We start from the raw sequence: 25,196 nt of genomic DNA, 5'->3' as shown, positions 1-25,196 counted from the left end.
ATCAAGGTTTCACTGTATTTCTCTTGTGCAACGTAATAAAAATCATACTCCAGAAGGATATGGATGTGTGCAATATTTAGCAGTAGAGTTTTGTATTAATTCTAGAACACGCGGCAGTCCTATTGAATGTTGTCAGATATTCAAGCCTAAAAATATGCTACTATTTATTTTGGTTTGCAATGCACTTCAGCCGTGGCATGGATTGGCAGTGTTGCATTTTTGTGTACATTTCTGAAAGGTTTCCATTCTTGTTTAGAGCAGCTAAAGAAGTTGTGTGTGTGTGAAATATTTCAACTAATGATAGTCCAGTTGTGAAATGAAATGATCACAAAAATATCTAATAACATACAAAAAGCTTTTATTTGCAATAAGTTCTTTGGCGTCATTTTCAGCAGCACATACACATACACATGCACATGCACAACGTATTTTAGTTCATGTTCACATATCTAAACTCGGCTGTGTCTGTGTGTGATGGATATGATGGCAGTGTATAGATATGTATTTACCCCCCGTTGGTCACTTTTTTTAAAACCTTCGGTTAGTCATCCGGCTCAGGCCTTTTTAGACCTGTTCGAAGATCCTTTTTAAATGGTTAGCTTAAGTCGTTAGCTATAATAGAAATAAGTATGCTACTGTGCAAAACGAGACACAGAATTCATACAAATTAGACGAATATATTCGATAAACCTGAAAACCGTTAAAATCGATCTGAAGAAGACAACGAAAATATTGTTTCATTACAATCGTGTAAAATTAGTTAAGGAATAATTCAATTTATTTTTGAAAATTAAAACGAAAACATTAATTAACAATATTCCTTTCAAACAAAAACAATAAAAAATATATAAAGAAAAAATGGCACTTTGGTCTGAATCTGTGCAATTATTCCTTGTATAGCCTTAAAAAATTGAAGGCACTGCTATTTCAATGTTGCACTGAAGAATGTAATGTAATGTAACGCTAATAAAAACCGTTTTTTAAGTATTTGCTAGATTTATTGAGATAAACTCTACCAAACTGAAATCCGTTAAGGGGTTAAGGGTAGTCAGAGGCCCTAAAAAGTGATGATTTTCAATATATAGTATATATATTTTTTTTTGCTCGTCAATTACTTTATTTTACAAAAATAAAAACATAGCATCATTGTATTATGTTTCGACTTGACTGTAGGAAAATTAAAAAAAAAAACAAAGATTTATAATTATAAAAGTTATCGCTGTTTCTGTGAAGCCCGTTTCTCCAGAATCCCGTGCGGTGATCATCACAAGTCCTTGGACACTCATCTAAAATCAATCGGACAAGAGAAATTAGTTTTATTAATAGATAATCTTGTGCCTGATCGAAGCTTTTTTTCAAATTTAACAATATGGCGGCCTCAGGAAATATTTTCCAGATTTTCGAGAAAAAAACTGACAATTAATTGTTTAAAAAAAATCGAAATTGAAAAAAAAAATCTTCCTTTCAAAAGCAGTATAAATTTTATTGCTATATCTACCAAGCGGTTTTTAAGTTACAGTGATCACCAGTTCAAAAAACATTTAAAGTTTTGCTATCGATTTATGAGCGCCAGAGCGCCTTTGGTTAATTATTGAATAACACAAAAAGTATTTAGCGGATTCACTTCAAATTTGCACACAATATTTTTAAGATATTATACTTTAAGCAAATGCAAAAAATTCCGTTTTTTTTTTGAAAATTCTGACTATCCCTAACCACTTAACTCTTTTGTAGATGTTTGGTGTTGAAATTTTCTTTTATATTATTTATAGAAAAAAAATACTTCAAAATAATTGTTTAAGGTTACTTCTATTTTCAATTTCAAAGTTGTATACTTATACAAAGGGTGTTCAATTTAGAGGTATCAGATATTAAATTGAAATAAAATAACAAAATTCACATCGATTGGGAAATCTTTATTATTTTTGTGTAGAATCATACATGGCATTTTTTTTTAAGATATTCCCTTTAAAATCTTGGCTGCGACTGCGCCGTAATTCGGCCATCCGCAAGCACCAATTTTGAATGACTCGCTGGAGGACTTTACGTGAATAACTTTAGTAATGTTGTCTTCCAATACCTGAATCGAAGCTGGTTCACTCACGAAGCATTTAGATTTTACACTCCCCCACAAATAAAAGTCCAAAGGTGTGATGTCACAAGATCTCGGTGGTCAATCCACTGGTACGAGGCGAAAGATAAATGGGTCATCGAAACGACGACGCAATAAATCCATTATTTCTATGGAAAGTAGTGCCGTTTTCTTGGAACCAAATGTTGTGGAGATCGCGCGCTTTAATTTTCAGCATTAAAAATTTGTTTATCATGGCGCGATAGGGTTCGCCGTTCACTATTACTTTGGCGCCAGCCGCGTCTTTGCAGAAATATAGGCCGATGATTCTTCCTCAATGAATGTAATGTCTGTTCTTGGATGGCTTCGGGTTGCTCTTCAGCTTAAATACGGCCATTTTGCGTATTGACATAATCATTAAGTAAAAAATGGGTCTCATCGCTGTACACCATAAGTTGGGCTGAGTATATAGTATAATAAAAGGTGGTAAAATTTCAAGGGCCGATGTTGAATGTGAACCACACCTAAACGTCAAGTTTTTTTCTGCATTCCATTTGACACTTTCCTATTTCAGACCTGCTCAATTTGAACTATGGAAAGATATACAATCAAGCAACGCGTCAAAGTTATTCAGGCTTATTATGAAAACGGGCGTTCAAATCAAAATGCATATCAAAGAAAATCATCTTCAGTGATGAGGCACATTTTCACCTCAGTGGGTTCGTCAATAAGCAGAATTGCCGCATTTGGGTGAATGATAATCCAAGAGTGATTGTCGAAAAACCAATGCACCCACAAAGAGGGACTGATTGGTGCGGCTTATGGGCCGGCGGCATCATTGGGCCGTATTTTTTCCAAAATGAGGACGGTCTGGCAGTTACTGTGAATAGTGTACGCTATCGTGAGATGATAACGAACTTTTTATGGCCCGAATTGGAAGATATGGATGTGGACGATATGTGGTTTCAACAGGACGGTGCCACTTGTCACACAGCTAACGAAACAATGGCTCTTTTGCGCGAACAATTTGATGGCCGAATAATCTCACGTCACGGCGATGTCAATTTGCGGACAAGATCATGTGATTTGACACCGTTGGACTTCTTTCTTTGGGGTTATTTGAAAGAAAAGGTGTACGTCGATAATCCAAAAACAATTTAAGAGCTAAAGGATGAGATAATTCGGCACATTAGCGGCACTGAGATTCTATCTCAATTATGCCTTAGCGTCATCGAAAATTTGGACCATCGGATGGAGGTATGCCGCCGAGTTCGCGGCTGCCATTTGACCGATATTTTGTTCCATACGTAATTGAACAATACCAATATTATCATAGTAAAGAGTAATGACAATAATTTCCTGAAAAAATAGTATTTTATTCAAAATCCACACCGGTCCTTAAAACTTAATCACCCTTTAGAATGGCTGCGATGAGTTAGGGGTTGACCGTTGTAAAGTTCATACACAAAATTTTGCATTCTTCATTTGCTTGTATTTTATTGCCGAATTCGCGAAACGTAATTGCCCCACCTCGCACGTATAGTACAATAAAACAACAACAGTATTTATTTGTTTTTTATACACATATGAATTTTTTTATTTGATAATAATTTTCTCAATAATGCATCAATATACTCATATATAATACATAATATATAATTTATAATATATATGTATGTATGTATGTATGTATATTTTTTTAAATTTAAGTGGATACCTACTGTCCATATACACTCACAAATGGTAATGCATATGTGTGTGTAATGCGTTATTTGATTCATTTTATTTATTTTGTTCTATTTGTTGTTGTGTTATTTCGTTTGCTTTTGTTTCTTAGTGTGATTGATTTGTATTGTTGTTGCTGTTACGAGTGTAAACTCCTTTAAGTGTATTATATTTATATTTGGATATTCTGAATTGTTGTAATCCACATAATTTTCATGTGTTTTTTACTGGCCTGTTTAAAAATTCATAAATTTTTCGTTTTGCTGCTTTTAACTCTATTTCTAACTTGCTTTGCACATTTAATTCACTTTTCAACTTGCCAATACTTCCATCAGCTTAGTTCACTTCTCAACTTAACACATATTCGTACTATAAACATATTCGATTTATTTCCACTAATTTTGTTTTGTTGTATTTTATATATATTTTTAATTGGATTATAGACATTCATGTTTATTTGTTTGTATGTATGTATGTATGTGGCATATTAACTAAATTTGCTTGCAATTAATATTTTCTTTCTATCTCTTTATAGTATATGTGTGTATGTGTGTGCATATTGATTGTTTTTCTTATTGCATATTAAACTATTACTCCTTTGTTGTTGTTATTTTCTGTGTATAAATGCACTGCCAAATGTTTCGCTCTGCAGTTCACACTTCGTTTTTATACTTCGGCTATTTGAATTTTCGTTCACTAAAAATCGTTTCTAAATTCTATTTGTATTTGCTGAGCTTAACAGCGCGTGAGAGTGAGAGCAGGGGATTAGCACACAAAAGTAAGTTGATTGCATATACGAATAAAACTAAAATTATATGTAAGTATGTATGTATGTGTGTTATATTATATTAGCAACTAGCAGTATCACTGTATCATATGCCTATATAATATATATATATATATATATGTGTGTGTATGTATGCAACATACATATAATATACATATATGTGTTGTATGACAGACATGCAGTTAAGTAATTATTACAAAAATGTAAATTAATATAGAAATAAAAATATTTATATTATAATATTTTTTAGTTTAATTTAAATATACCTAATACATGGTAAGAATTTTGTAAGCTAGCAAATGCAATAGAGCTTGTGCTTCGTTATTTCTTAGTTTTTTGTGTTGTTTGTGGTTTTTCATTATATTCATACTCGTATAATGTTTGATTTGATTTGATTCAGAACTCAGTTTTCGCTGGCAACACAAAATGGTCACTGCAGCGTGGCAGAGCAGCATTGAAACCATGAAACCATAGCAATTGAGCAGTACGTATGTACATTTATGTATGTACGTATGTACAGTATGTACATATTTCACACAAGTTTTCAACACCCTTAAAACATACTACAATTAAAGATGATTAAAGGCTTTTAGATTTGAATGAGAGTGGGTGAGAGTGAGTGAAAGAAAGCGAGAGAGCAAAAGATAATGCAGTTGCGCTTTTTAAAATAAAGTGCTAATATGAAAACTGGAGAAATAAGTACTCTCAAAAACAAAAAAACAAAAAAATACTAATATAAATAAATAATTAAGAGAACTACGTATTATTAATTCAAAATATGAAATATAGCATTCAAAAATTTCGTTTTACTTTAAATTTACAAAAATATATTACATCAAAATATTTTTTTTTTAGCTAATACCTGCTTAAGCTTAGCTTATCTGTACGCGCCTAAATTCATTAACAATTAACTTTTTAATATAGATTTTGCATTCTTAATATAACAAATGAATTATGCTCATATTTTTTCTTACCTATAATAATTACTTATTTGCGCATTTTTTTATGCCTTTTCGTATTAAATCGATTAATTGCTCAATATAAAAATACAAAAAGCCTGGAAAAGTGTGCCTCCACTACCAAATGTATAGTTTTATACATAGATTGTAAATATATATATTTATATGTAAATATTTGTATACACTGTATTGTATATTATGTACACACGCACATATGCGCATATGTAAGCACGAAAACAGATATGACATAATTAAACATTTGATTTTCGCTAATCTCCATTTTCAATTAAATATTTAATGCGTAATGTTCATATGATATACTACGTATGTACGCACATATATATTTGCATTTAATTCTAAACATTATATTTAATATTTTGTTCTCTAATTTAAGGCGTTAATGCAAGCATATTTAACATGCGCAACAAAGTATGTATACAAAAATAGTGCAAAAACTACAATAACAATATAAATAATTTGAGAAATTTCACTCTCATTTTCCGCCAAGCAGCAAAAAAACAAAAATTAACTTGTCATATATTCAAATATAAGTTAAAGTTTCGTTTGAACAAATACATGCTTAACATTGATAAATATTTACACAACATTTTTCTCATGGACACATCGGCAACTGGTAAACTGGCCTCGTTAAGAGCCCGAAAACATAATCGAAATCGCAGCTCAGCGATTTGAGAGACCAGCACACTACGTAGCGGTGGCACAACGTTAATCGCTAATCGTTAGTCGTTAATCGTGAATCGGGTAACTGTGTTCGTGTTCGTTCGCATTCGTTAAGTTGTCGTTAAATTATTGATAGTGGCAAGAAGCGTTTTCGCGGCTTGAGTGGCGCTTGAATTGTTTGAAAAAGCAATTCTTAGAAAAAAAAAAATATAAAAAAAATTAAAAAAAAAAAAAAAAATCAGAAAAAAAATAAAAAGAAAAAAGAAAAGAAAAAAAGAAAATAAATATAAAAAAACAAAAAAAAAAAATAAATATAAAAAAAATAAAATAAAAAATTACAAATTCAGAAAATAAATAAAAAAAAAAAATCAATTCCCCGCAAATAATGCAATAAAGCCTCATTTTCCTGGAAAAAGATTAAAAAAAAAAAATAACGCATTGGCGATTGTCCCAAATTCGTTATCAAAGAGTAATCCTAAGGTGGTACGCCATTGAAACGTACCGGTTTCAGCAGCGTACAAGCGCCGTCACTGCGCAAATAACTGCTTCAACAAAGCCAACTTTGTTGAAAAAGTCAATGCCGCCGCTATTATTGCAAGGTCAGCCAGCAATTTTTGTTTGCTGCTAAAAAATCAAAATTTCCAACGTAAATCTACTCTCTACCGATTGTCTTTGTATCTTGAGGGAGCAGTGGAAACTAAAAAAAATCAAAATTTGTTTAGTCAATACTTTTTTTTATAGATTTCCTATAACGATTTTTTGTATGAGTTTTTACCCATTTTAAAGTTGGCGAATGCTTCTTTTCTTGCTTTTTAATTTGCGCGCTTGTTTGGGAGACTTCTCAGTGCTCCAATAAGCGCTTCACTGGTTTCAAAGAAAAAAACAAATGAAGCAAGAAATTCGCATCAAAGCAACTTCGAACGCCTGTTTGTGACATTTTTTTGTGATAGTTTTTTTTTTAATTTAAAAAATTTTTAATTTTTTTTTAATTTTCAGTTGCCTGAAAAGTGTGTGTTTGTATCAAATTTAAATGCTTGTTTGGCACTAAGTGCCTGTTTTCAAATTATAAAATCCATTTTAAATATTTCAAAAAATATAAAGTGCATTTTGTTTTTTTTTTATAAAATGTTATCAGTTTACAAACATTTCTGTACAAAATCTAATTTATAATCGAATATTTTCAAAATAATCAAAAAGTTTATTTTAAATCTCATGTTTTTAATCAAATACATTTTTTTCATACAAATTAGCAAACATTTTATTTTTGGTGTGTGCGTTTTTGCGAAACAAATGAAATAAGTTGCCTGAGAAAAAACTAAAAAAACGAAAGCAAAAAAAAAAAATTAAATTGAAATGTGAAAGCTGTTTGACAGCGAAAGAGCTAAATTAATTAAATTACAATAATAAAGAATGATAGAAGCAAAATTTTAATAAAAGAAAAAAAACAGAAAAAAATTTAAAAATATATATAAGTATGTACATATATTTATATTGATTGTACATTCCATCATTTCATATAAAATAAAATATAGCTTCATGCAACATTCTAACTATTTGATAAAAAAATATTGGTATTCGAACAAAGTGCAAAAAACAGAGCTGCCTCGCTTTTATAAAGATTTGAAACAAACATTTGAAAATTACAGCTTTACTTTTAATTCAAAGAAACTCAAAAAAGTTGCTAATACATGACTTGTAAACACTGAAACAAATTTATAGACAGATTCAATAAGATTTAGACAATTTGGCGGCTTCAACTTTTCTTGTTTCTCTGTTTTAGTGAAATTTCTATACAAAAAAAAGTAATAAATAATTGGCGCGTACACTTCTTTTAGGTGTTTGGTCAAGCTCCCCCTAAGGGCTGAAGAAATTTTTAATTGAATTTATTTAAAATATCTGGATTTTTGTTTGAAGTCTAATTGACAGCAATTTTCGTGTATATTTCGCAGCGTCACGCAGCGCAATTAAATGAAATGTAAATTAGAAGTGAGAGCAATGAAAACCGAAAAGACGTATAAGAGAGCACACTAACAGGGATAAAAATATTTTAAGAAAATTTGAAGCCCATTTGATGGTATTCAGAGGACTTAAGATTTAATAAAAAAAATTAAATTTGAAAGCAAAAAACTATTTTCTACCGAGAAAAAGGTGATTAGCCAAATTTAATTTCAAAAGATTTTAATATATTATTATTTTTCAGCTGAAAGTGCCCAAAAGTGTTTAATAAAATTAAATTTCAGAAAACTTAAAAATTTTTTTTTTCAAATGAAAGTGACTAAAAGTGTCAAAAGCTTTAATAAAAAATGTTTATTCCAAAACGCAAATTTATTTTCTATCTTGAAAAAAGGCGATTAGCAATATTAAATTAAAAAAAAACTTTAAAATATTATTTTTCAACTAATAGTGCCCAAAAGTGTTTAAAATGAAAGGCCTTCTCTAATGCGCAGGCGGTGAGAATTGAAGATTTGGCGAGTATTTCGGCATTTTGCGTTTGTATAGTCTCAAAATAGGCTTAAAAATATTTTAAAAAATCTTGCAGCCCCGTTGAAAGTGTCTACAACACTAAAGACTTAATAAAAAATTTTAATTTAATTATTTCCTACCTGAAAAAAGGCGATTAGCGAAATAAAATTTAACAAAATTTTAACATATACATTTTTTTCTAACTAAGAGTGCGCAAAAGTGTATAAAATGAACGGCGAATGTTGATGAAAGCCAAATTGTTTTGCTAGTAATCAAAGCAGGCAAAAATCTCAGTTGTCTCGCAGAAACGCGTGCTTCAGCAATAAATATACTTTTGATTTATCCACATACAGCTCATTATAAATGATTTTTTTTTTCATAATATTCATTGTATTTTTCATATAAAATACGCGTAGAATCGCTTCAAAAAATGTATTCAGCAGTTTTTCTTGATTCAGTACTTTCTTCTTATGCTACGTATGCTGTTATGTACATATGAATCTGTGTATGTGTGTATGCGTGTGTTCAATCGTATGCTATTACAGTTTCCATTTTTTTGTATAATTTAGTTGTGCAGATTTTTTTTTAAATTTTTTTTTTGTGATTTGTATGTAACAACAACAAGTAAACATCAAATTCAATATAATTCAATTTCAGTTCAGCTTAAATCTCATTATAATTTTGGTACTTATACAAATTACATATGTTTGTATGTATGTGAAAATTTCATTATAGTTCATAAAAAAGTTCATTTAATCCTACAACTAACTACAATCGTTATACCTGGATTTTGACCCATTTAAAACTCCTTCAGACTGCCACCTCGTTTTAATTTCGCGAATCGCTTGAACCCCATGCCACTGCTACTCGCCGAAAAGCCACTCTCCTTACCACGCACACTGAGTGTGCTTGCACTGAGCACGCCCAGCCCGCTGGTGGACGTGTGTCCATTGCAACGCTCACGCGACATGTAACTGCCTCGGAAACGCACACGACCGCGACGCTCGATGCGTTGCAACGGGCGCCACTCGAACTCCTGCGATTATAACTTTTTCTCCCACACCACGATGTGCGCATCGTTGGAGTTCGCTATTAGCGGTGTTGAGGCACCGCTGCTAAGCGTGGCCGATTTGCTGCCACCGCTGCTCGGTGAGTGCGCGTTATTGTACCAGACGTGTCGCCAGTAGCCGCGTCCACCCATGAGCGTGATTATTGTGCGTGGTCCGTCAGCATTTTGCTGTTGTTGTTGTTTGTTTGTTTGCTTTTGTTTGCGCTTGAGCGTCGCTACAGCGGCGGCAGGTGGTGGTGTGCATGCGCCGGCGGCGTTTGTGCCAGTGTTCTTTGCTTGTTTGATTTCTAACAATTTGAGGCCATCCTCCGATTTGGGAGTGCTGTGATGTTGGTGTATTTCGGCGGTGGTCATCAGTCCGTTCTCGGATATGTTACCCAAATCACTGCCATTGCCTGAGGTTTTGTGACTAGCGCTGCTGCTGTTGCGTGATACTGAACGTCCGCCGAAGAGACGTATGCCCATGCTTTCTTCGCTGCCCGAGGAAGTGTACAGACTGGAAGATTTTGAGTCCACCGACCAGTTGGAGAGGTCGAGTGAACGTGGTCGTGACGCCTTCATGCGTAGGCGGCGATCGAGCGTGCTCACCTTGCCCGGTATGGCGGCCAGTTCGGGATCGGAGCGGCGCATGCCCTCGTACATCATATCCATGAGATTACCCTGTGTGCCCTCCTCGGCATCGTAGTCCTCTTTCACGAAAATCAGTTTACCATAAAGTCCGTAAACGTCGCAACAGCCATGCTCGCCGTGATTGAGTGTGCTGGTATTGGAGTGCATGCTCGTGTTGAAACCGCGTGGCAGCGTTTTGGCCATGCGTGCCGAGTCGGAGGAAAGGTCGCGGAAACGTTTGCGGTGGAAAGCGGGTGAGTTTACCAGTGAAACTCGTATTTTCGACAACGATTGATCAAACGAATTTTGTTTGTCCAATTTGGAGCAACGTGGCGAAGACGCATTTGAGTCGCCATCCACACTGAGCTCGCGCAACATCGAAGCTGACGGCGAAGCGGTGCCCGAGAGTGGCTCATCCTTTGGTAGGTCACGGCGTAGTATTACTGTCGACTCGTCGAGATCGGATTCGGTAAGCTTCTTGGGATCGGCATCTATTGCGGGCAATTGGAGATCGTCACCCATGCTAGGCACCGTAACAGTGGGCTCCGCACAAAAGGCGACAGGCAGCGTTTGGGTCGGTGGTTGTTTGTGACTTGGATAGACACGTGGTATCAGCGGAAGTAAGAAGGTGATCGGTCCAAAGTGTGCGTGGCACGACATATTGATGCCACCACTGATGATTGGCACACCTTCTAGACGCGGCAGCGGTATGGTCACTGCAATGCCCACATTTGTGCCCACCCATAGTAAGCCTTTACAGGCCATGAGCGCGGTCACATAGATGGAGCTATTGTTGACGGCGTGCTCCTTCTTGCCATCACTGCGTAGCACACTCGAAGCAATGTTGATATCCTGCAAATGCTTGAAGGTCTCCGTGTGATACAAACATAAAACAGTCGAATTCTTTAGGGAAATCCAAAGTCCAATACCGGAATGCGCCATCAAATTGACCTGTTGGTTGGCGCCGTGTTGCACTTCAAAACTCTTCTGTATCTCACCATTTAGCGCATTGAGTACATAGACACGATTCGCGCATGATGCGTAAATATTCATGTTGATTGGCAATAGACTTGGCACTGGCAGACCTGATTCGCCTAACTGCACCACCTGCGGATCCTTCAGCATCCACACGCCATCGTAGGATCGACGATAGATGAGCATTATGGCATTGGAGAGCGCAACGTAAACGACATCGAAGTGATAGAGTATTCGAGTGACGGCGCCAGGTACGGTGCTGCAGCCTAGCTGCTCCTCCTGCTCGGGGTTTTGTGCTGAGTAAATTAATATCTTACGGCTATCTGTGCCCATCCACACTAGATCGCCAAGCAGATTGCTATGCTCCTCGCGTTTCTTCCCGCTATCCAATCCCTTAACAAATTCCATGGCGTTCACCTGAGTCTCGACCAAGTCGAAAGAGCCAACATCACGCAGATTGCCGGCTTGTTGGTGATGCTGCGACAGCACTGCTATGTGAGAGGACGTACCATCGCTGGTGCATACCCACAGGTAATTCTGCTGTTTGTGACGCCGGCGTGCGTTGCCGCTAAGCTTCAAGTCATTGGCGATCGTATAGTAACATCCACAGCGCACCTACAAGTAAAAAGTATTGGAGAATAAAAATACGACTACCGATAATATTTTCGAGTTAGCTTCTCACCTCAGTTTGATGCTGTGATTTGTAGACTGGTATCGCCTTGACGAAGAGTGGCATTTTGGTTGATTGCCGTTGCATTACCTGTTGCTGTTGTTCGTAGTTGTGGCCAAATGATGTTGGCTCTGATGTGGTTGACGTTTCCCAGGCGGGCGAATTATTCGGATCTAATGCCAATTGTGCCAAACGTAGCTCTGTTATCCATTCCTTTTTCACATTCGGCGTCTGTGTTTGGAATGTGTAGGTCTCCTCTTTGCCAGACTTGTTGCGCGCTATCAATTGTAGGCAACATGAGTCCACCCAAGCCATTTCCTCATCTTTGCGTTGAATGGAGGCTTGTATGGTGTTCAGCACATTTCGGGTGGTATTCGTGTTGAGCTCTTTATATGTGCCTTTCAGTGTGCTAACGAGATCGTGTATGCGTGAGATTACTTCATAGTCGTACATTAGAGTGCTCATCTCAGAGCAGAGATTATCGGCGCCATTCGTGAGTTGTGCAGCTGGTGAGCTGTCGAGAGAGTGACCACCATGTGAGTAGGCAGAATTGATTGGTAGAGTATTTGAGTGACTGTTGTTGCAGGAGCTGCTGTTGGATTTGAGACTTCCGCCGCGATTGAGACCTGAAAGCGGGAAAGTTAATGAGAAATCACAAAATTTGTATCGATTGAAAGTATAATTCCTGAACGCAGACTTTTATGAAAAATTTTACAACAAAAAGCCTGCAAATTTGGTCTGGGTTGTATAGAGTTAAGGGTGGGGATGGAGTTATGGAAATTATAAAATTTGTATCGATTATTTTTGAAGCGCAGTATTTTATGAAAAAATGTAACTAGAAAAGCCTGGAAAGCTGGTCTTGGTTATATACTTCCGGGTGCGGATTGAGTTTGGGAAATTACAAAATTTGTATGGATTGAAAGTATAATTCTTGAGAGCAGTCTTTTATGAAAAATTTTAAATACCAAAAGCATGGGAAGCTGGTATTGGTTGTACTAATGTACAGTGAAATAATTGCAGTGCCAAGACTTGAATGCAGTTATCAAATTATTTCTCGATTTTATGTAAGCAAGTTGCGCTTTATATTTGTTCTGCCTGCTGTAGCCGAATAGGTTGAAGCGTGTGCATGAAACAGCAAAATGAAGAAAAAGTTTTTTCTAATAGCGATCGCACCTCGGCAGGGAATGGTAAGCCAAAGTTCACTTATTACTGCCATGAAAAAGTTTTTCATAAAAACCATTTGCCGTTCGGAGTCAGCTGTAGCTCCCTCCATTGTGGAACAACATCAAAACGCACATCACAAATAGGAGGAGGAGGTACGCGCTAATTATTTATCTACTTTATTTAAGTATGCAGAAAGATTCGCTCTTTCTTCAATATTTCAATTATCCAGCATATCTTTAGACCTCTCCTATATATATTTTTACTATAAGAGTGACCCTTTAGAGAGAGTCTTTCAAGCACCAATGCTCAATAAATTTTTGGAAGTTAACAGCATCACATTGATGTAGGCTAAAAGGCTCGTGAGCTATAGAATTCAAATAAATAAAACAAAGCACACGTTCACCTCGAAGTTCAACTAATTTTTCGGCTCTATTTATTCTTGATCCTTGCCCTTTAAAGATATACATAGGTTCTGTGACTGGTCTACACTCGAGAAACTCTTAAGACAGCTCACTTCATATGGCTCCCGTTTTCAAAATGCTATGTTTTGCTTTGCCTTCTCTTACAGGCAGTTGTAGATTTTGGGTTCGATCGAGAAGTTTTTTCTAATAGAGGTTGCACCAGGACATGAAGGAAAATGTGTACGGAAACTTATAAAGGGTGACCAGATTGGAAATACTTTTCCGTTAGGGGTATTTTGATAGATCACGCGTGACTACTGTCAAACTAAATACAAAATTTTTTGAGTATTCTATTCTCTATGAAAAGTGTTCATCGCGCGCTCAAATCAACTTATGGTGTTCAGCAATGAGGCCTATTTTTGGCTTAATGGTTAAGTCAGTGAGCAAAATTGCCATATTTGGGCTGAAGAGCATCCCGAAGCCATTCAAGAACAGTCATTATATCCATTGAAAACAAGAGTTTTGTCGGCCTATGGGCTGGAGGAGTCATCGCCCATATTTCTTCAAAGCCGAGGCTGGCGCCACTGTCTCAGTGAATGGTGAATGCTATCGCGTTGCAATAAACGACTTTTTGGCACCGGAAATTGAAGCCCGCGATCTCCACAATATTTGGTTCCAACAAGACGCTAGCAAGGCGCTACTTGCCATACAGCCCGTGAAACATCGATACGATGGATTTACTGCGTCGTTGTTTCGGTGAGTAATTCAACTTTCGTCTCGGACCAGTGGATTAGCACCCAAGATCGTGTAATATCACTCCTTTGGCCAATTATTTGTGGGGGTATGTAAAGTCTAAATGCTTTGTAGATAAACCAGCTTAGATTGTGGTACTGGAAGCCAACATTACTAAAGTTATTCACGATGTACCGACCGAAGTCCTCCAGAGAGCCATTCAAAATTGGAGTTTACGAATGGCGGAATTACGGCGCAGTTGCGGCCAACACTTCAAAGGAATTGTTTTTAAAAAATAAATAAAATGAATGGTTCTACACAAAAATAATAAAGATTGCTCAATAGATTTGAATTTTTGTTGTTTTATTTCAATTTAAAATCCAATACCATTTGCGGAACAACATCAAGACGCACATCACAAATAGGAGGAGGAGCTCGACCAAACACTCAAAAAGTGTTTACGCGCCAATGAAATATATATATAATCCAATACCTCTAAATAATCACCCTTTATTAAAATTTTACCAAAAAAAAAATTCGTCAATAAATACTAGAAAAATTAACCCTAAAACACATTTTCCGTTTTGACTTATTTCTGGCGTTTAAACTGAGTTTTGAGAGTCTGTCTTTTGGGAAACTTCAAGTAGAATTTTATGACAAATATTTTTTAATACATTTTAACCCGTTTCATGCCTCGGTTATATGTACTTCTTGCACTTTTTCGCAAAAGAGCCAAAAAAATCGTCATACTGAGGAGAGCAAGAGGATTGAAATGTTCCACAAAAATATTCCATGTTATTTTCTGCATAGAACTGCTGAACACATCGTATGCCTAAAATGTAAGAATCACCTAGTTTCCAATGCCGATTTACCATAAGAATGTGCAAAAGCGTGAAAATTTTCATCACCCTACCAAATTATTCAAATAATTTATATTTTATTTTTATCTTTTACAATTCTATCACTCACCAGCGGTTAAAATTCTCGACAGCGTCGCGGAAGTACTATTATCCACAATTTCCACATCGGCCACTGGATACATCCACTTGAAACTCAGCTTTTCCGTAGCGCCAAAATCATGAGATTGCTTCGGTGCGACCGAAACACAAATGACCTTATCGTTGAGCAACAATAAACGACGCTGTTTCGATTTCACAATAAGTCCAGCTTGATTGAACTCCACATGTGTGACATTATCTTCGCGTAATAGGTAACGTTGTCGATTGCCATCCGTTGAGGTGAGTGCGCGTGCATTGAAGGTGCCGGTGATGTGACCCAACATCTCCTTAAATCCCTGATATTGTTCCGCTTCACGTTTGCGTTCGTTCAACATTTCGGCGAGCAATTCCAGTTGGGTTAATGCCAATTGCAATGACATACGATCGTGATGCCCTTGTGGCGTATACTTGAGTATATCCTGTAGGAAGAGTATGAATTGTGGGAAACGTTGCACTGGTTTCACCATCAAACCGAAAAACGAGAGACGATCATGAGCGCTGATTTGTTTCACTTTGAAGAAGTCAGCAAGTGCAGATTTACGTTTCTCCTCCATTTTGGCGAGTTCCATGGCTGCTGAGAAATTATTTATAAAGCCTGAGTAGATTTCGAGTATGCGCGGCTTGCTGAAGGCATTCACGAAACAATCGCCCAAGCGTTCGTCACGATCCCAATTTCGTACACATTCGGCTAGTGAGATGCGGAATAGTTTGTGCGATTGTAGAATCTCAGGTAGGCGGTGAAAGAGTGTGGCTATTTTGGAGGCGCTCAACACAGGTGGGTTGCTCTCTTCGAGAGGTTTCTTATAATCCTAAATGGGCGGAGGTGTGTAGAAAGTGAGTTGTTAATTTACAAATTTGCAAAGAAGGTGAGTGACATTAAAAATAAAATAAAAAGGAGAGTTTTTATAACAAAAATAAATTTTGAAAAATGAACGAATGCCCGCACTTGGACTCGTATTTTCCTATTTCAATATGATAAAATTTTGAAAAATAATAGCGATCTTCACACAGAGCTTCGTTAATGGCATATGCGGCAAGCTTCGTCGTTTAGTTTGAGCTTTTGTTTGGCATCTACAAAACAAAGCCACCTTATACAACCTTTAAGGTACTAGGGCAATAAGGAGATCTCGGTGGGAAGATCGTGTATGCTTTGTTTCAAGTTATTGGAAAATAATTTTTTGCCAATTGCATCTATTTATATATGAAATATAGAAACTCTCTGATAATTGTATGTCTTATAAATGTTTTTTATTTTTTCGTAAATTTAAAAGATTTTTGGATTTGTACCTATTTATGCTAACAATTTGGTTTTGGTTATTAATTTGGTAACTACGAGTACGTTTTTGGATGGGTTGATTTACATATTTATTATTTCGTTATTTAATTAGTAGTAGTAGTAGTAGTAGTAGTTGTTAGTAATGGTGATGGTGATGCAAATTATTGCGTGACGTAGGATTTGGATGGCATGTAAAGAAATAAAATTCGTTTATGTAGTAAAATGGATGAAATACTTAATCAAATTGATTGTAGGCTAAAAATATGAGCTATGCACTCGTATATGAATAAAAAAACAAGTGAAAAATGCTGTGACAAATAGGCTCTTAAGGTGAATGTGCAATATGTGATATGATAATAGGTGAAAAAGTAAAAAAGATGCTGAGTGCAGGTGAAGAAATATATTAGATAAATGCTGTGCATGTACGAGGTGGAACTAATAACCCTTTGGCATCACCGCACGAAATGCGCGATGTAGTCAAAAAAACTTGTTTTAGATAATTTATTTTGAAAAGTTCATGTAAAGAACCCGGCAAACTTTATTTATACTCGCCTGGTTAACAAAAACATGTCTTTTTGAATTATATTTAAAGTCTAACCTGTCCACTGACGACGGAACAAGCAACGGAACCTGTCCCATTCACAGAAGAAGAACTTATGGATGCTGAAAAGCAATGAAATGCAATAAAGCTCCAGGACCTGATGGCATAGTTGCAGAAATATTGAAACTATTGGCAATCGAACGCCCTCTTTTGCTGCTAAACATGTACAACGCATGCCTAAAAGAAGGAATTTTTCCAGAAATATGGAAAAAACAAAAACTAGTACTAATCAGTAAGGGAAAGGGAGACCCAACATTAGCGTCCGCTTATAGACCGTTATGTATGCGGGATAGCGTAGGAAAACTCTTTGAGAAACTGATAAAGCATAGGCTTAGCGAAGCCGTAGAGAACAGTGTCGGCCTCTCTGACAGGCAGCATGGTTTTAGAAGTGGCAGATCTACCTTAGGAGCCATCCAAGATGTAATAGCTAGCGTAGAACATGCCCAGGCAGGTAGTCGATACTCCAAACGCTTAGTATTACTAGCCACACTGGATATTAGAAATGCTTTCAACAGTTTAAGTTGGGACGACGTAATTGAAGCCTTAAAGGTAAAATTCAAGATCCCGAATAATCAATTGAAGATTATTCGTAGCTATCTAAGCAATCGCGTGCTCTTATACGAAACGTGAGAAGGGTGTAAGACAAAACAAATAACAGCAGGTACGGCCCAAAGATCAATAATCGGACCTGAACTCTGGAATATAAGCTACGATGAAATCCTTCGAATAGAGATGCCTCAGGATGTGCATTTAGTGGGATACGCAGATGACATTACAGCTGTAATAATCGCCCGAAACACTGACGAAGCCAAAAGGAAGTTAAATCAGGTGATGATCCGAATGCAGACATGGCTAGAAGACCATGGATTAAAGCTGGCCACAGAGAAAACAGAGCTAATCCTTCTAACGAACAGACGTATCCCATTAGAAGTAGACACGATGCCACTTTATCGACAAAAAGAGTGGTCAGGTACAGAGTAAGCGGCATGTTAAGTAAGCTCATGGCAAACCTTGGAGGTCCAACGCAGAACAAACACGACGAACTCGATTCTCTTATACGGCGAAATATGGGAAGACTCGATAAGGGTGCAATGCCGGCGGAAAACTCTGCAATCTGTGCAACGCACCTGTGCTCTTAGAGTGGCTTCGTCATACAGAACAGTATCTGAAGCAGCGGTGTTAGTTATCAGCGGAACCATCCCTATAGATATTTTAGCACAAGAGCGCAAACGGCGATGGGAGGCAAAAAACACAGGAGTCCCAGTACCACGCTTCTTCGATATTAGAGTTCAAACGCTCACACTTTGGTAGGCAAGATGGAACTCTGAACGGTATGGTAGATGGACAGCGAGACTAATACCCGATCTAAAAAAGTGGGTAGAATGAAAGCACGGTGAGGTTAACTATTATCTCACACAGTTTTTGTCCGGACATAGGTCCTTTCGCAAGTATCTGTGGCGAATGGGAAAAGTGAGCCAACCAAACTGCATATGTGGAGATACTGAGTATGATTATGCGGAGCACACCTTCTTTAAATGCGAGAGGTGGAACGTAGAGAAAACAGGTCTGCAACGAGCTATTGGTGTATTTACACCTGAAGAAATTATCGAGAAAATGATGATAGACGAAGAAAAATGGAATGCCGTTGCAAATTTTGTGGAGGATATTATCCGAAAAAAGAGGCGCGAAATGGAAAGTTATGCCGAAGAGCATTGAGCATAGGTTTCTCAAAACAGGCGACCCTGGACGCAGGGTGAGTAAGTAAGTGTCCTTCTTAGGACGCCGTCAATGCGGAAGCAGTCCCGGGGTGGAGGGAAAAATCCAAGAAAAGAGGAGGAATATTTTTAGTGGAATCACCACAAACGTAGTAGCGATGGTTACTATATGGTGCGAAGGCATTTTTAACCCAACCTCACCACCGAAAAAGAAAAAAAACCTGCCCACTGAATAATTTTAAATTAATTTAATTAAAGACTGGTATGAACGGTTGGACGAAGTATAATTTATTTCAGAATTTTATAAGCTGAAATTTTATTAAAAGACGAGAAGACCCTATACATCTTTATAATTAATATTAACTGAATATTTCTGATTATTTTATTTTTTGAATATTAATTATTTTGTTGGGGTGTTGTTCAAATTTAATGAACTTTTAATTTTTTAAAATCATTAATTTATGAATTATTGATCCATTAATAACGATTATAAGATTAAGTTATTTTAGGGATAACAGCGCAATTTTTTTTTTGAGAGTTCATATCGGCAAAAAAGTTTGCAACCTCGATGTTGGGTTAATGTATAATTTTGGGTGTAGCGGCTCAAAAATTAAGTCTGTTCGACTTTTAAATCTTTACAAGATCTGAGTTCAGACTGGCGTAAGCCAGGTTGGTTTCTATCTATAATAAATTATAATATTTTAGTACTAACGGATCAAATATTAAAACAATTATATTTAAAAAAAAGAATATTATTAATATTAATTTTCTATTTTGGCAGATTAGTGCAATAAATTTAGAATTATTGATGTAATTATGTATATTACAAATAGTACTTGATTTTTATGGAAATAATTTTACCTTTTGTTGGTAGATTAATTGGTAATTTGTGTTTTAGTGAGAGTAGCTTTTTTGACTCTGAACGAATGAAATAGAATGTTACAGGATTACCAAAATTATTTATTTTCCTCAAACTGTAACAAAAAAAAAAAAAATTATTGCAAATTATTCTGTTCTTGGTGACAAGAAAGAGTTTTGGTTTGCGCGGACTACTTTACTCTTGGTGATAAGAAAGAGTTTAGTTTTGCGGATTATTCCGTTGAATGTTGCCAGAGGGTTAAATACCGAGACTGAGGCTTCTTTAGAAGTAACATGGATGTCTTGTGTATAGCCTTCTTTTACGAATGCAATAAAATCTCTTGCTTCTCTAAACAAAGCAGCAAATCAGAATAGTCACAGCCATCTAACACCCCTGGCTGGCACTGTGGGGCTTCCCGGACTGGTGGACTATGCACTCCCGCCTATACTTGCCATTACAGCGTTTACGACCCTCCTACCCTCAAGGGAAGAGTGGGTACGGGACGATGTAAGACAGGGCGAGACCATCCATGTATACACAGATGGCTCAAAGCACACTGGTGCAGTGTGATGCGATATCCGGAAATGATATCCACATTTTCACTGATAGCGAAGTGGCGACAAAATCCTTCACAAAACAGTCGACAACCTCCAAGTTAGCCATAAAATGCTACACATCTCTTAACGAGATGGTTGAGTAATTTCACCTAAAGGTAACATTGGATCCTAGCCATCGCGACATTGAGGGTAATTGTAGAGCCGATGAACTGGCGAGACTCGGCACAAAATTGACCGATGAAATGACATAGTGACATAGAAAATGACATATGGATACCCTTACAAACATATAAGCCACTCATCCTTGAAGAAATTGTAAGGAAAGCAAACGAAAGATGGCGTAATGAAACCACTTGGAGAATCGTCCGACAACGGTGGCCGACTCTAAATGATAAACACACAGAATCTTTGCTAAACCAAAATAAACACAGCACTGCCTAATAGGTAGACACGCTCAAAGGATGGGTGTGCAAACACATGACTTCTGTAGAAGTGGTCTAGATGAGGGCGAGGAGAGACAATCTCGCACCTACTGTGCCACTGTCATACTCTATCCAGACGCAGGTTTACTATTCTGGGAAAACAATTTTTCAATGAATTGGAAGATCTCAGTTCTGCAGAAATCAGATATACTCTAAAATTTTTGAAAAGCACACACTGGTTTTAGGAGAGATAGGGACAAGCTCCCTACGCGGCATCACAGTGCGATATGAGCCTGAGTGTGTCCCACAGGACAACTGCTTCAACCTAAACTAACCCAACACCCCTCTCCCTTTGATACAACCCCGTTCAAACAATCCTGGACCTACCTTTAGCTGAGGTTTACGACAACGTCAGATGGTAAATCTCAGCGCTCTAGGCAGATATACTTAGTCTTGCCATAAATTCTGTGATAAATTTTACAATGCATACTGCGAGAAAAAATTCGCAGAAAGAGTTCCGTCATTTTTGCTTTAATTTGTATGCATTGCCTACTCAGTTTCTTAGCCAACTTCGCTTGTTAAAAATGGAAGGGAGGCTAAGGAAAATCGCATTGCAGTGATTGCATAAAGTAAATGTGGCGAAAGTGCCAGAGAGATTTACAAATTTCTGAAAAAACTGAATATTTCGAGAATGTTAGTTTATCGCACGATCAGTCGTTTTTCCCAAACTCCTGAAGTGATAGGCAGGAAAAAAGTGGTCGCCCTCGCGTGGTTCGAGAAAGAATTCGCAGAAATCCCCTTAGAAAGCAAAAAATCATGTCCAGGGAAATGAATATATCCACCAGATCCATGTCAAGACTAATAAGCGATGATCTCCACATGAAAGCTTTCTGTCGCTCGACTGGTGATCTTTTGACAACGCGCTTGAAGCAGCAGCTTTTTCGGTGGCACGCGGTCAACGGCCATGAAAATATTATTTTCACAGATGAGAAAATTTTCACTGTTGAAGAAGTTTTTAATCAGCAAAACGACAAAAACTATGCTTGTAAACACGGAAAAAAATGTTGTTCCAAGGATTCAGAATGGCCAGCCTCCGTAATGGTGTGGCGAGGCGTGTCTAGTTGAAGCGTTATATATTTTAATTTCTGTCAGGGGGTTTAGACCGTGGTAAAAGTGTACCAGGAGGATGTCTTAGAAGGTGTGGTGAATCAGTTGAGCAGTACTCTATTCAAAGGAGAGCGTTGGATCTTCCAGCAAGATTCCGCTTCAGCCAATAATACAGAAAACCATTCAGCAGTGGCTAAAAAACAATATACCTGGGTTTATAGCCACAGAAGATGGGCCATCTGGAAGTCTAGATTTAAATCCATTGGACTACAGGTTGTGGCTTGAATTGGAGGACATGATTTGCCGAATATGCTCGTTGTCAAGGTGACATTTTACACTAAAAAAATTCTTTTGCTGTGTTTTGTTTGTTCCATTCAGTTGCGAGTTACGGGGTGCTAACAATGGAAGTGAACAAAGAGAAAATTCGGCACATTTTACAGTTTTTCTTTGATAAAAGCGAAAATGAAAGCCAGGCCGCTGAAATTGTGAAGGGTGTTTATGGTGCTGTGCCGATATCGTCTTCTTCTTCTTCAGATCCTTAATCCCTCTTGGGACATAGGGCCGATACTGCAATTTTGGCTTCGTCGATTCCGTTCAGACGTTTTTGATGTTAAAAAAATGTTGAAAATGTCGATAAAAATCACAAAATTTACACAAACATAATGAATTTCTTTTTCCCAAATTAATATTTAGAATATTTTTTATCGCTATCGACAGCTCGTTTTGTTAGGCGCTTTTGTAGGTAAATCGATGCAAAAAAAGTAGTCACCTTTAAATATCTGAGAGGAGCGACTTTCATCTTGGTGAATATTATTAGGTTGGGGAATAAGTTCATAGGGTTTTTATATTTTCTTTTATTTTACAACGATTTGTTTGCTGTTTGGCAAAGGGTAAGCATTCATTCGATAGAACTCTTTCTGCTCTACAAAACTGTGTTAAATGTATTTTTGAGTTATTTAATTTTTTATTAGTTGTGAGGCTTAGAAATGGAATGCTCAGGAGGCAAAAATCAACATTTTGCTCTTCATCGAGGTCAAAAAGCTACCGAAGCAGCTCGAGACATTTGTGACGTGTATGCAGAAGGTGTCATAGGTGAGTCTATAGCCCGGAAATGGTTTGCAAAGTTCAAAAATGGCGAATGACGACCTTGAAATCGACGACACGTCACAAAGCGGAAGACCTTCTGATTTCGATAAAGAAGTCTCAAATCACTTTTAAAGAAGAACGGTCGCCAAACCAGTCGTGAATTGGCGGAAAAAAATGAACTGCGATCATAAAATGATTCTCAATCACCTTCATCCCATGGGATTTACCGAAAAATTAGGAGCTCAACGGAGCCCCTCAGCATGTCGCCCGCCATCGAGCAACACGCGGTCGCTATTTATACCGAATCGTCACGGGAAATGAGAAAAGTGGGTGGTTCCAGGAGATACGCCAAAGCCGAAAGTCAAGCCGGTTCTTCATACAAAGAAGATCATGATATGGGTTTGGTACCAGGGTAGTGAGGGTATGGAATAGCTTCATTATTCGACTGAAAAGATCTGATTGACATGGTCAAACTATACTTCTTCACAACAAAGCCGTGCTTCAAGAGCTCGAATGGGATCCGAATTCTCCGGACCTTGCACTGACCGATGGCCATTTTTTCTGCTCCCTGTCAAACCATATGAAGAGCGTTACCTTCGGAACGGCATCAACAAATTGGTCGTGAGGTGGGAAGAGGTTGTAAACAGAAACGGCGAATATGTAATTGATTAAATTATTGATTAAATTATTGATATGATTATTGTTTTTTTTTGTTTAAATAAAGGTCTAAGTAAAAACTCTACGAACTTAGCAGTGGCAGTTTATAAGTTTTAGAAGTTTCTGGTTGTAATTTGTCCACATGAAATTTTTTAAATTAAATTTTCTAAGCTCAAAATGGGTACTATTTTAAGCACACACGCATATATGGGTAAGACCTTATTTTGTAATAAGAATATCTAATAATATAAGAAAAATTGAAATGCTTAAATATTAAATTTTATTATTAAAAAATAAAGCATTCCAGTATTAATACAGGGTTGGCCATCTGGAGTGTGGAATTCAATTTAATTCGGCAGTGAATATTTTTCTATACATTTTTATTCAAAACAGTAAACCTTATCGCTGAAACATAGTACACATTTTCACTTAAATGACTTTTCACACCTGGCTTTAGAGATTTTGAAATTTCTTTTCTCCCTTAAAAGTAAAAATACCTCTAATCAAATTTACTCTATTTCATTAAAAAATTCGATAAAAATAGCCTATTTCATTTCGAATATTTTCATTTTAATTTAATAGTTTCCGAGGCCCTGTGCTCCAATGGGGGATAGAGGAAATGATGAAGATGATTCTGTCAATTAAATTTTTTCGTATCCAAAAATTTATATCATGGCGTTAAAACGCAGCTTCTAGACATCCAAATGACATTACCGTTTCGATTGGTTACACAGTGCAACTGACATTTTGAGGGCGCCATATATTGAAATCCCCGAAAACGTTTTGAATTCTTAGGTAACATTTTTTTATATCTGAATTGTTTAAATTAAGTAGCTGAGCCTTTTTTTTTGAACAAATGGAAAAAGCGGATAAAATAACTAATCTGAGTGAAATAACTAGTTTGAACATGTATAGTAGAATTTTATCAAAAATATTTTTGTAGAATACTTTTAACCCATTAGCTCCCTCGAAATAGGCCCATTTTGACCCTTTTCCCAAGTAGTTTGTAAACAACGCATTTGCAAAGTCGCTAGAGGGTTAAAACTTTCTAGAGAAACATTCCTCGGAAAATTTCACTATAGGTCTTCTTAGACAAAAACTGCATAAAAAGAATGTGAATGTCTACAGACACTAAAAAATAGTAGGAAATAGTTCACTGGTTCCTTAAGATATGCAACACTTTTTATACTCTCTTTCATAGGCAGTTACGTAGCGAATGAAGAAGTAGCAGCACCTGTGGGGGCAATTGCTGTTTTTTAGTATCTTAGTAAAGGATTTGCTTGTTTCTTTGCTACTTGCCCAAAAATTCGAATAGTTACACTAAAATTGTTGTACAGTGTTTTTCGATTATAGAAGAAGATCGAATGTTTTTAATATTCTCCAATTTTGTTCAAGTAAAATGCAATTCATTTTGGAATAATTTGAACCGTAAACCAAAATGTTTACGCTCTCGGATGTTAGTTTGGCTGTTAATGCGAAAAAATGGGTAATTTTAAATCCAAATATTCCAAATACTAAACGGTCAACCCTGCATAACGCTAGTCATATAATACAATAACTAATTAATTTTTTATAATTATTACTTTTTACAACTTATGCTATAGTAAGACCA

The 25,196-nt window shown here is 36.6% G+C and overlaps 1 protein-coding gene across 1 annotated transcript in view; it reads right to left on the bottom strand.

Moving 5' to 3' along the window:
- Positions 1-7,400: 7,400 nt before the first annotated feature.
- LOC128857524 (uncharacterized) overlaps positions 7,401-25,196 on the bottom strand; it is a 33,171-nt gene continuing 15,375 nt past the window's right edge. Inside the window, exons 4-6 of the mRNA XM_054093275.1 lie at positions 15,276-16,113; positions 12,022-12,635; positions 7,401-11,954 (exon numbers count right to left, since the gene is read on the bottom strand). Coding sequence (XP_053949250.1) covers positions 9,729-11,954; positions 12,022-12,635; positions 15,276-16,113 — 3,678 coding nt within the window. The 3' untranslated portion in view covers positions 7,401-9,728. The remainder of the gene's footprint in view (positions 11,955-12,021; positions 12,636-15,275; positions 16,114-25,196) is intronic.

Source organism: Anastrepha ludens, chromosome 3 (genome assembly GCF_028408465.1).
Source record: "Anastrepha ludens isolate Willacy chromosome 3, idAnaLude1.1, whole genome shotgun sequence".
NCBI lineage: Eukaryota > Metazoa > Arthropoda > Insecta > Diptera > Tephritidae > Anastrepha > Anastrepha ludens.
This window is presented reverse-complemented; position numbering and strand designations above follow the sequence as displayed.